This window comes from Catharus ustulatus, chromosome 20 (genome assembly GCF_009819885.2).
Source record: "Catharus ustulatus isolate bCatUst1 chromosome 20, bCatUst1.pri.v2, whole genome shotgun sequence".
In the NCBI taxonomy this organism is placed as follows: Eukaryota; Metazoa; Chordata; class Aves; order Passeriformes; family Turdidae; genus Catharus; species Catharus ustulatus.
In genome coordinates, this window is record NC_046240.1 from 5,108,527 (window position 1) to 5,120,160 (window position 11,634).

At 57.2% G+C, this 11,634-nt stretch overlaps 2 protein-coding genes across 2 annotated transcripts; one reads left to right on the top strand and one right to left on the bottom strand.

Moving 5' to 3' along the window:
- Positions 1 to 2,677: 2,677 nt before the first annotated feature.
- Positions 2,678 to 4,371, top strand: LOC117005137 (histone H3.3A). The gene is made up of 4 exons (XM_033076463.1): positions 2,678 to 2,793; positions 3,215 to 3,356; positions 3,432 to 3,585; positions 3,670 to 4,371. The coding sequence occupies exons 2-4, from the start codon at positions 3,229 to 3,231 to the stop codon at positions 3,796 to 3,798; spliced, it is 411 nt and encodes a 136-aa protein (XP_032932354.1). The 5' UTR covers positions 2,678 to 2,793; positions 3,215 to 3,228; the 3' UTR covers positions 3,799 to 4,371.
- A 621-nt stretch (positions 4,372 to 4,992) lies between these two features.
- LOC117005441 lies at positions 4,993 to 11,503 on the bottom strand. Its single transcript, XM_033077058.1, has 17 exons — positions 11,405 to 11,503; positions 11,006 to 11,213; positions 10,613 to 10,720; positions 10,457 to 10,529; positions 10,163 to 10,319; positions 10,035 to 10,080; positions 9,144 to 9,202; positions 9,002 to 9,037; positions 7,960 to 8,012; positions 7,579 to 7,711; positions 7,310 to 7,506; positions 7,050 to 7,095; positions 6,884 to 6,949; positions 6,457 to 6,516; positions 6,246 to 6,328; positions 5,996 to 6,090; positions 4,993 to 5,260 (listed from the first exon to the last, which is right to left on the bottom strand). The coding sequence occupies exons 1-17, from the start codon at positions 11,501 to 11,503 to the stop codon at positions 5,226 to 5,228; spliced, it is 1,554 nt and encodes a 517-aa protein (XP_032932949.1). The 3' UTR covers positions 4,993 to 5,225.
- Between the last annotated feature and the right edge of the window lie 131 nt (positions 11,504 to 11,634).

Consider the following 11,634-nt stretch of genomic DNA (forward strand, 5'->3'; position numbering starts at 1 on the left):
GGACAGCGGAGCACGGGCTCCCCGTCCTCCCCTGGGAGAAACCCCCCCACCGAACAGCCGAGACCGAGGAATCGGCCGAATTCCCATGTGGAGCGCTTCCTCTGCCCGTGAACTTCTCTCCCAGGAGAGGAAATGATACGAGCTTCTTTTAATAGGACTTTGATCTCTTGGGCTCTGCACAGAAATGCTCCTGGCGCTGGGATCTCCAGCGGTGTGGGAAAGGGCATGCAGAATTTATCAGGCAAACACCTTTTTTACCTCTGCCAGCCCACATGGGGTGAGCAGTGTTAATAATAAACTTCAGGCCTGGTCTCTGCAGCTGGTTTGGGGAGGCAAATCACTATTAAAATACCTATATATACTGATTTAGTATCTACTGCAGGCAGGCTTGTCCTGAGGTGATTTAGTAGCTTATTCCCAGGCATTTGCAGGAGTAAGTCACAGGATATCCACACCTGCTTATTCATGTAATCACCCTCCAAGGGAAGCTGGAGCACTGGAATTATGCAGCTCCTGGTCAAGCAGGGCTGTTCCTCAGTCAGTGTGTGTGCAGGTGTTTCAGTGAGTGTCTCCACACACACCTGTACACCCACAGAGTCACTGTCAACTGCTGGAAAACCCCCTCTATTACTGGGGAATCACACTGAAAACACCACCAACCTGCGCTTTGTCTGAAGGAATTTGGGTGTCACAGGCTCCAATCCCTTGTGGTTGATGTTTACAACCTGGTACTGACACTGTTTCCTCTTCCAGTTGTTTCACACCTGGCCACACGTCCTGCCAAGCGATGGGGAAACACTGAGGACACTCCAGGTGATGTGCCCAGGCTGCATTTATTCCACCTTTGCTAGCATGTGCAGGTTTGCCCTCCTCAGTTTCTGTGTGTACACCTGTCTCTCACCCTGCTCCACCCCAGGAGACACCTGGCTTTTCTCCAGGAGAACAAAATATATAAAGTGTCTCCAAAATGAGGAGTCCAAGTAGCCATTGCTATGAAAACTGAGGAAAGAAATTACTAAGGAGACGCTGAACTCCGGGTAACAAAGTTTCACCCGGCCTCTTAGCATTAGCGACAGTGCTGTGAGCTCTCAAAAGTAACAAATTAAATGTATTAACGCTGTTACCACCAGAACCGGTTCCTAACTTATTTTCCCAATGTGTAAAGAACTCAGACCGAAGGAGAATTCTTCCCTTTCCACCTTCCAAAACAACGCAGTGAGTGTTTGCCTACACCTCCCAAGCCACCACATGGATACACAGCTTTTTGCCTCTGATAAATAATTAACATTTTCCTTTAGAAGAGAGAAAATTAACCTGAAAATGAGGACCAGAGGCAGGGGAGATGACATCCCTTGGGCAGCAACAGCCTAGGCACATGTGACAGCCGTGTCACACCACAGTGCCACGTTTGCTCGAGAGGATGGTGGAGCAGGACACGCTCCCAACACATTCCCAGTGTGCCAAGCTCCATCCTGGCTCTTCCCACCAGGCCAGTGCTGACCCCGGAGGCTGAGGATGCAGAGAGTGGGTGATTCCAGCTGTGCTCTGCTTTGGGAAGTTCAGCGACGCCTTTAGGAACATCTGTTTGTGTTCTCTGTGTATCCTACGTGCTACAGCTCCAGGGCATTTGGGACTTGTTTTTCTTGATCCTGGGAGCCTTCCCGTGGGCACCGGGACCTGCCTCCACAGTCAGTGCAAATACAGTAAAATACTGATACAAATCAAGGTATAACTTAAGGCAGCAGTTTTCCCCAAAAGACAAGTTTTTAAATTGAATTATTATTTATCTTAGGAAGATAAACGCTAAGATGGCACCGATAGGGAGCATGGATTCTGGATTTCTACTTGCAATGAGACTTTGTGGTTCGCTTTGGGGGGATGCAGGTGACCCACAGAGCAAGTGTGATTTGGGGAATGGCAGCGTGGAGGGGCTGAGCCCCAGCTGCTCAATGCTCCCTTCCCAGGGCCAAAGGTCAGGCTCCAAATGGGGCAGTCACACCCCAGCCCTGCTGCCCACTGCCAATCCAAGTCCCGTGACAGCCCTTCCTTGGCAGCTGGAACGACAAGCCCGGGCAAGACGCGCCGGAGGCGCTGCCAGACCCCGTTCCCTTGCCAGGGCTCCGCTCGCCCCCACGGACACCCCCGAGCGCGGGTGTGGAGCGGCCGCACACCGGCGGCTCCCGGGGGAGAGGGGGCGGAGGCGGGGGGACCCCGCGGCCCGGCCCTCGCCGCTCGCAGCCCCTGCCGGGCGCCTCCGCTCCGCAGGCCGGGCCCGGCGCTGTGCGGGGAGGGCGGCCGGGGCCGGCCGGGGGTGCCCGGGGGATCCCGCGGCGCCGCCGCCGCTCGCCCCGCTCCTATTGACTTCCCATTGTGGAGCTTCGCAACAAAGGGTAGGATCCAAACCCTGCCCGTTTCGTCCAATCAGCGCGCAGAGCGCCTGCCCTCAACCGATTGGATCCTTCTCCTCCCTCAACAGCCAATCGGACGCCTACTTTAACAACCAATCAGCGCCCGGCCGCGCGCCCAATCAGCGCCGGGGAACCGGAGCACGGCCTTTGTGTGTGGTGACGCAACGGCGCCGGCGGAGGTCCCGGCCAATAGTGCGGCGCGTTGCTTACAGGCATTGTGACGTCACCGCGCCGCGCGGGCGCCCCCACTATAAAATCCGTGTCCCCGCGGCGGGGAGGGCGCAGTGAGCGGCGCGGCGGCTGAGGAGCGCTTCGAGTAGCACTACAGCGTAGAGTCTTCGGCGCGCAGCGCTACCGGCACCGGCGCTTCCTTCTCTTCCTACCGGTAAGTACTGGATAGCGGACGCGTTCCGATGCGGATGGTGATATTGTGCGGCTTTTCGCGGCCTTGCGTTCTCCCGGAGCGCGGCGGACAGGCCGGGCCTTGCCTACGTGCCCTGAGTCACGGCCGGTTCCCATCCCCCCCCCATTGCACCTCCCCCTCCCGCCCCGGAGCGGCCTGGGAGGAAGGAGGAGGCGGCGTGACTCAGTCCGCTTTCCCCGGGGAGGGGAGCGGCTGGGCCGTGAGGCGGGGGTGGCGGGGTGACCGTTACCGCTCCTCCCCGTCCCGGGGGAGGCCGCTGGCCGCCTGCCCGCGGCGGGGGAGGGGGACGTTCGGAGCTTGAGGGGATTTGGCCGCCGTGTCGTCGGGCCCGAAGGTGTCGGGGAGAGCCGGGCCCCTGTGTCACGCGTGCTTGTCTCTGTAGGTGAGTGAGGAAAAATGGCCCGTACAAAGCAGACCGCCCGCAAGTCCACTGGGGGGAAGGCGCCGCGCAAGCAGCTGGCCACGAAGGCGGCCCGGAAAAGCGCCCCCTCTACCGGCGGCGTCAAGAAGCCTCACCGCTACAGGTAAGGCCTCGGCTCGGCCCCGGCTGCCGCAGCCCCTGCCCCGCCTCACCGCCCCCTCCTTCCTCTTCCTTCCAGGCCGGGAACCGTCGCCCTCCGTGAGATCCGTCGTTACCAGAAATCCACGGAGCTGCTGATCCGCAAGCTGCCATTCCAGCGGCTGGTCAGGGAAATCGCTCAAGATTTCAAAACAGACTTGAGGTTCCAGAGTGCGGCCATCGGAGCGCTGCAGGTACTGCTGGGGACCCACTGGGCCGCGGCGCTGGGGGAGCCGCGCTGAGCGCTTCTAACATTTCTTCTTGTGCTCTTGAAACAGGAGGCCAGCGAGGCATATCTGGTGGGTCTGTTTGAAGACACAAACCTGTGTGCCATCCATGCCAAGAGAGTCACCATCATGCCCAAAGATATCCAGTTGGCTCGCAGGATACGGGGAGAGAGGGCTTAAGTGAAGGCTGTTTTTATGGTGTTTTGTAGTTAATTCTGTAAAATACTTTGGTTTTAATTTGTGACTTTTTTTGTAAGAAATTGTTTATAATATGTTGCATTTGTACTTAAGTCATTCCATCTTTCACTCAGGATGAATGCTAAAAGTGACTGTTCACATAAACCTCAGTGATGTTGAGCCTCGGGCTCGGGAGTGACAAGTTGCTAATATGCAGAAGGGATGGGTGTTCTTTCTTGCTTCTCATGCATGTTTCTGTATGTTAATGACTTGTTGGGTAGATAAACTTGTAAGGTACTAGAATTGATATAAATGTGTACAGGGTCCTTTTGCAATAAAACTGGTTATGACTTGATCCAAGTGTTTAACAATTGGGGCTGTTAGTCTGACCATGCATCACTGTGATCAAATGTGGACTTCCTTCAGAGGGTGAAACTACAAGTCTTAACCACAGTGTAACTTACAGTTTCCTAAAAACGTAAACCTGGCAGCTATAGAATACACTATGTGCATTTATAATAGCTATTTTATATATTGTAGTGTCAACATTTTTAAATTAAATGTTTTACATTCACATGTGAGGAGTCTTTGTCATTTGGTTTGAATGGGCTTGAAGAAGCTTCTGCCCCCTCCTATGGATTCCTGCACTCCTGGGCTGCTGCTGTGGCAACTTAAGCTTGGCTGGCAAGAAACTGGAGAACTTTTGGAGTATTTTGGAGTCCTTGCTGGGACCCTACAGCTGCAGTGGCCTTTTGGGGGGCATAAACTCAGCTCTAAGTTGTTTCCTCTTTTCCTCTGGATGCAGGGGAAGTTTACTTTGTAGCTGGCTGAAGGAAAACCACCTGGCCATTCTGAGCAGTGCTAATGCCAAGGTGTGGGGGGAGCATTCAGTGGGATGGGGCTGTGCTGCTCCTGGCTGTGCACAGGGGAGGGGTGCAAGGGGCACAGCTGAATCTACACCCTGGGAACAGAGGGGCTGCTGAGCACAGGGCTGGGTGCTCCATGGCATTCTTATTTCCCATCCAGACTTTTGGATGGAGTGGGATTATACTCAATCCTTCACTTCAGGTTTAGTTAATGCCAGACCCTGCTGGGCTGTGGTGGAGGGAAGTGCCCAGACTGCCCCTGAGCCGTGGGTGATGAACACTGAGCTTGGAGGGTGAGCCCTGCCCCGACAGGCTCTACGAGTAAGGCTGGAGCTGTCACAGAAAGCAGCACAGGGAGGTGGTTGAGCCAGCCTGGCTTGATTTATTCCAGTGGCAGTGCTGTGGTGTTCTGGGGGAAGAGCAGCAGCAGTTCCAAGCAGGCTGGGGTAGATTGGTGCTGGCTGTCCGTGTTCTCCCGCCATGAAAACCATCCCACCTCACTCTGGGCACCAGGGCCTGCCTCCCTCAGCTGCTGTGGGCCAGTGGTGCCTCATCTGTGCTTCTTCAGACAAACCACTCGGTGTGCTTGAATCCTGCAGCTGGAGGAACAGGCACTCCTCACCCCCCTGTCCCACACTGCTCCAAGCTAGCTCAGAGCAAACCCAGCCCCTGGCTCACATCCTGCTCTGAAATTACAGGTTTGAAACGAGTATTTTCCTATTCTCCTTGCTGAAGCTGTAGGGAAAAAAGATTCCTTTGATCCAAAGTAATTAAGTTCACAATTTAGACACAAAGTTAAGCACCAGCTCAAACGTGAGGTGAGGCTCAGTGATCTCAGGTCAAGGGCCTGGGCAGCTCTCTGCAGGGACACTGCCTGTCAGGAATGTCCCCATGGGAACTCTGAGGATCCTCTGTGCCCATGTAATTGAGGAAGAACCACACAGCTTGTGTTTAGGCCAATTGAAAATGAAAAATGTCAAGTCATGGGATTTGTTTGTAAATGCTTGGTTTGGTGCTGAGCTGCAGTAGAAGCCTCAGCTTAGGCAAGAAAAGTATGTTTAAAATAACATCCCTTGAAAACAGTGTTTCCTCCAAGTCCTTACTGTAAACAATGAAGCATCTGGCTATGCCTAGAAGCCGTTTCTTAAAATAAAATCATTGTCTAGTGGTCCTTAAGAAAAACCCCACACCAAAAAAATATCAAACTATCTCTTCATCTTAGTAACCTCAACAAAAGGAATTAAGTCAGATCCTGCATGTGGTGGACCAGAACAGAATTCCTGATATTCCATGGTGTGACTGGTGCTAACTGAAGCCATAAACCCTTCCCTTACCGATTCTCCCGACGATTTCCTCGCATTCCTGTTCAGAGCTGGATGCAAACACCAGGCAGTCGAACGTGCTCCCATCAGGGCTCTCGGGGGAAGAGCTAAAAATGGAAACACATCCATTATCCAGCAGAGCTCCGAGCCCAGCCCTGCCTCCAGCCGCGCCGGGGACCCTGCGGCTGCTCCGGACCTGGCTCGCTCATTTTCCCAGCCCCTGATCCCTGTGCCCCCCTCCCAGGCCCACAGCAGAGCTCACACCACACAGAAGGCGAAGATCCTGGGGCTCCACGTGCAGCGTCCCACGCAGGAGATGGAGGGGTAGGGATGGCGGCACAGGAGCTGTGCAGGGGACAGGAAGGGGACACTGTTTGGGGCTGTGGCCAGGCCCTGGTGGCCCCATCCCTGGATTCCTCCAGATGGGCTCCCCAAGCCACCACATTCCCCAACCTCGGGTGTCTCTCATTCACCTTGGAAGAAACCTTCTCCTGCACAAGGACTTCTGCCTCCTTCACATCAAATAAAACCTCCTGCAGGGGAAAATGAGGGGGAAGAAGCCCTGATCAGCACAGCCCTGAGCTCTGTTTTTAATCAGACACTCACCAGAGATTATCTAAATGCAGAGGTGATGAAGCACAGTCAACCTCAGCTTTTTCAAGTTTCCTCTGTGCTGCCCTTTTCCCTGCCACCCAGTGCTTCCACACTTCAATCTCTTCACAAGCAACCCCCGAGGCTCAAACAGCAGTGAGCTGAGCCCTAAAGCAGAATCAGGCTTAGCCTTCCCAGAGTTTTCCAAGTGTTTTCCTGCATGTGGTTGTATTTTATTCCTTCATGCCCTTTGCTATCCTGCATTCTCTCCCTGAGCCCTTCCCGGGATGTCCCAGCCCCATCACTCACCTGCGCTGCCGAGTCCCTCTCCAGCACGGCAGGGATGGCTTCCTCCAGCACCTCTTTGCCACCATACTGAAATGGAATAGGAAAGAGGGAATAACCCTTGGACCCATGAAAAGAACTCCAGAAGAGATGGCTCACCCCATGGTAGGGCTCTGCCCCACAGCCTCACCGTCCCAACGCTGGTCTGGCCCAGGTACCGCAGGTTGTAGAGCAGTCTGGGGAGAAAAGGGCTTGGGGGCATCAGAGGAAGGACCCCACACATCCCTCCTGCTGCTCTTTGCAGGGAAAGAGGCCCCCAGCCCCCTCCTCACCTCCAGGCCATGGGGCAGCCTTGGCCCCACAGCCTTGAGCAGAGATCGGGGACAGTGTGGGCACGGGGCTACCCCAGTGCCAGGACCCCAGCCCAGCCTGCCCATGGCCCAGACCCACCTGCCCCCCTGCAGCTGCTGGGGCTCCCCCTCACCCCCGTGCTGGGGGCTGTGCTGGAGCTGGAAGTGGGGCTCCTTCTCCTTCAGGGCCTCCAGGTAGGGCAGCAGTGGCTCAAAGACCGTCCCGTCGTGCCACCGCCACCGCAGCAGGCGGAAGGTGAGCGGCTGTCCCTTCAGTCTCTGCAGTATGGCCCCAGCCTGGAGGGAGGGGGGAGCTGAGGGGAGCAGGAGGCACCAGAGGGGACACCCCAGCCCTCTGTCCCCACCCACCTGCCCGGGGGAGGCGTATCTCAGTGAGCAGCCATTGATCTCATCCAGGATGTCACCGGCCAGCACCACCTCGTCCACCTCTGCCTGGCTCCCGGGGAGCACCTTGGTGACAAAGACTCGGCCATCCACGTACCTGGGGGTGCAGCCAAACCTCAACCCAGCTGCCTGGCTCCCCTCTTATACCATCCATGACATTTCACCCATACACAGAATGCAGGGAAAAGCCACCCCATGGACAGCAGATACTCGCAAGTCTGAGCTGATGAGGAGAAAAGCACCCAAGGCAGCACCCAGTGCTCTCAGCAGGATATTTATTTTCTTTTTTGGAGCACTGTGATGACCAGATCCCTCTGGAGAGTGGAGATGATTGAGAGTTCCTACCTGAGCACCATCCCCAGTGCTCGGCACGGGACTGTCTCGTAAATACTGCACACCTGAAAGAGAGTGGAATTGACAGTGGCCCTGGCAATGGCCATTGGACATCCAAGGGACCCCATGGCCGGGGTAATTTCTGGCACTGATGCCAACCCAGGGCTTTGGGAGCCCAGGGAGAGGCAAGTCCCAGTGCCCCAGGCTGAGCTGGGACCATCAGTGGCCGCTTGTCTCTGTCCTCTCTCAGGAATCAGCTGTGTCCATACCCTGGAGGGACAAAGCTGCTCTGTGGAAGGGACGGCAAATCAACAGCAAATCCTTAACTCATTGAAGAGCCCTCCTGCCTCACCCCACATGTCCCCACACAGCCAGGGGATGCAGCTGCCCCTCCCCAAAGCCCGTGCTGTTTGCAGCAGCACTTACTGTCACATCGCATTAGCTGGGGACCCGAGACGGGGCCAGCTCGGCCGGGGGCACTGGCTGTCAGAAATGCCCCAAAGCCAGCGGGATCCCAGCCTCTGCAGCAGCACCACGGCTCAGTGCACGCCTTGACCAGTCCCAAAACCGCCTTGAGCTTTTTGGGGATTCTTTTGGGTTTTAGAAGTGGTGCAGGGATGCTGTTCATTGTTAAAAGACATGAAGGCATCCCTGCTGTTCTCAATAACGCGCTGATGTTTCACTGAGCAAACCAAGAGTGAAACCAACTGATGCGTAATCTGTGTCAGCCCAGGCAAATGGGGATTTTTTGGCAAGAAATCAGAAAAGGGAGCACGGGAAAAGTTCACTTATATCAGCGATTTAGGCCTGGGTACTGCTCTTGCTCTTTTATTCCCAGGAATGCTGGGATGTGCTCCAGGTGAGGGTGCAGGTACCTGGCAGGATCCAGCCCTGAGAGCAGAGGCAGCTCTGCTCATCCTGGTGCACCTGAGCCCACTCACCCTGGGGTGCATGGCAATCCCTCCCCACCAAACCATTCCTTATCTTCCTCCTTTGACTTTTCAGGGAGGGCCAGGTGGCGGAAGGAGGGCTCCCAGGAGCCACGGGCTCTTACCGGCAGCAGCCAGCTCTCGTCCAAGAAGCTGCAATTCTGCAAACAAAGGAGTGTCAGCACCATCAGTCCTGGCAAGGAAGGGGCCAGGGCCCCACGCTGGCAGCCCTGTGCTGGTCACCACCCCACTGATTCACCACTGCACCTGCAGGTCCAGGGAGAAATCTATCTCTGTCAGCACCAGCAGCAGCGAGAGGAAAGGCTCTGCGGAGGGATGGGGATGGAGAGGCAGTGTCACTGCTGGGCTCCTGGCAGCCACAGCCTCACAGAATAAAGCCATTTGCAGTGTAATTAATGAGTCCTGGGAGTGAGGCTTTGAGAGCACCCCAGCACCATTGCACCCAGGCTGCTGCTGGAGGCCCATCCCAGGCTCCCACTGCTGGCACAGCTGTAGCTTGGTACCTTTTTCCCCAAAATTCAGATGAAGACTTGCAGTGAATGCTACTGGCTGTTCATCCCCTTAGAAGCACAGCAAAGCTGCCCAGGCTCTCATGCACAAGCCTTGCAATCACACTGCAATCTGCTCATGCACCAGCAGCCCGGGTGATTTATAAACCATTGACGTACAGGTTTAACATGGGGTTATTCATCATCATCAAAAGATTAAAGGCTTCCACCCTGGCCTGGCCCCCCAAGGAGCCTGGCTGTGGATGGATGGAGTGCTGCAGCCTGTCAAGGCAATGCAGCCATTTACACCCCCGTGCCACCCCTCAGCCCAGGCCACCCGACACAGCCTCCCCTCAAAGCCAGGCTGGGTCTGATTAAGCCAGAATCCTTGGTACAAAGGAATAACATGGAAGATACTTTAGAAGCAATTTCCTTATCCCATGCCACTAAAGCCAACCTTAGATGGATTCAAATAATGTTTAAATATTTACAAAGGGTTTTTTTTTTTTCCCCATCATTGCAGCAATGTATTTAGATTCCAGCACTAAGTTTGGATTAGAAAAATCACAGTGGACTCTTCCCCCTCCCCTGCAGCAGTGCAGTGCCATAACACAGGCTGCACCCTGCCTCGGGTGAGCCACCATCTTACCCCGGAGATCTTCACTGCCGAGGATGGAGCTCCCTGGATCATAAAACTGAAACCCAGTGAATAGCACAGATTACACCTCCGTTCCACAGCCCACCGCCCGTGGGTAGCAGCTCCCCCCCGTGCCGCACCTCCAGGAGCCGCGGGGTCTGTGCCAGCTGCCTCACGGCCACCGCCAGCACCTTCCCTTGCAGGGCCGAGCGCAGAAAGTGCCGGCCCCGACCCTGTGCCGTCCGCGTCCGCTCACAGCCCCCGGCGCTGCGGATGCTGCTGCACAGAGGGCTCGGCCTGTTCGGGGAGAGGGGAAGCAGCTTTGGCAGCACACGGGAGGTCCTGCCTGCACCTGGGCTCTTTGGGATGAGAACGTGGCGACAGACGCCACCACAGCTCAGATTGTCACCCCAGGCCAGCTCGGGGACGCTCACCGGCCGCAGGTCTCCGCGGGCAGCTGCTCCAGCCAGTGCCAATAATCCCGTCTGCGGAAGCCCCAGGCGGGTTCTGCGGGAGAAAGGGAGTGCGGAGCCCTCGCCGCGGGCCCGGGCACGCCGCCACCGCCCGCCCGGCCACCGAGGGTCACTCACGTCGGAGCCCCTTGCGCAGGATGCTCTCCAGCAGCTGGCACAGGGACACGAGGTGCGGCGAGGTGTCCGTGCAGGGGCCCCCGCCCTCCCGCAGCCGCAGCACCCCTCCTGCGGGAAGGACAGAGAGCGGCGGCACCCGTGGGTGCTCAGCCGGGGAAAGCGGAGGGGGAGCCCCGGGGACAGCTCTGCACGGCCCCGCAGCGGGCTCCGACACCCGGCACGGCCCGACACCCGGCACGGCCCGACCCCTCCCCGGCTGCCGCCGCCGCGCCGGGCAGGAGTTCGGATAAACTTCCTAGAAGGCAAGGCGTGGGGCTGGGGAGCCCCAGCGCCGAGGGCCGGTCAGACCGGTACTGGAGGAAGCTCGCACAGGTGCCGGGGGCCCAGGCTCACCTTTAAGGGCGCTCAGCAGCGGCTCTTTCCTGGCCATGGGCTCGTTGTCCCCCAGCGCCAGGGGGTCCCGCGAGCGCGGCTGGACGGGAACCGGGAACCGGGAGCGGGCCCCGCCCCAGGAACGGAGGGAAGCTCGCACACACACACAGGTGTACGTGTACCTAAACTGAGAGCACAGCGCAGATGAACACAGGTGTAACACATATACCTATTGATGGGTACGGACATATGAATTCCATACCTTGTATCGACAGAATATATGAGTGCAAAATAGATTCAAATGTATTTATCTCTTATGCGATACGGACAGTTGTGTTACAGAGCTCTGTGCCCCGCCGCAGGCACACTCGGGGTGTGTGCGGGCGAGCGCTGGCCCTGCCCGTGGGGATGCCCACGCACCAACAGCGACTCCGAGGGCCGTGAGCGGGGGCGGTGCGGGGCTCGGGGGCGGTGCGGGGCTCGGGAGCCGTGCGGATCCGGGAGCGGTGCGGAGCTCATCGGGGGCGGAACCCGGGGGGCGGTACGGGGTTCATCGGGGGCGGTGCGGGACCCATCGGGGGTGGTGCCCGGGGGGTGGTGCGGTGCTCATCGGGGGCTGTGCGGGGTACTCGAGGGCGGTGCGGAACTCA

Bases quoted from the DNA above. Each gene is read 5' to 3' on its own strand.
- LOC117005137 (XM_033076463.1), top strand. From the start codon at position 3,229: ATGGCCCGTACAAAGCAGACCGCCCGCAAGTCCACTGGGGGGAAGGCG. The intron at 3,357-3,431 runs GTAAGGCCTCGG...TCTTCCTTCCAG, and splicing joins AAGAAGCCTCACCGCTACAG to GCCGGGAACCGTCGCCCTCC. The intron at 3,586-3,669 runs GTACTGCTGGGG...CTCTTGAAACAG, and splicing joins CGGCCATCGGAGCGCTGCAG to GAGGCCAGCGAGGCATATCT.
- LOC117005441 (XM_033077058.1), bottom strand. From the start codon at position 11,503: ATGAGCTCCGCACCGCTCCCGGATCCGCACGGCTCCCGAGCCCCGCAC. The intron at 9,038-9,143 runs GTGCAGTGGTGA...CTTTGTTTGCAG, and splicing joins ATTTCTCCCTGGACCTGCAG to AATTGCAGCTTCTTGGACGA. The intron at 7,096-7,309 runs GTGGGTCTGGGC...TTTTCTCCCCAG, and splicing joins CAGCAGCTGCAGGGGGGCAG to ACTGCTCTACAACCTGCGGT.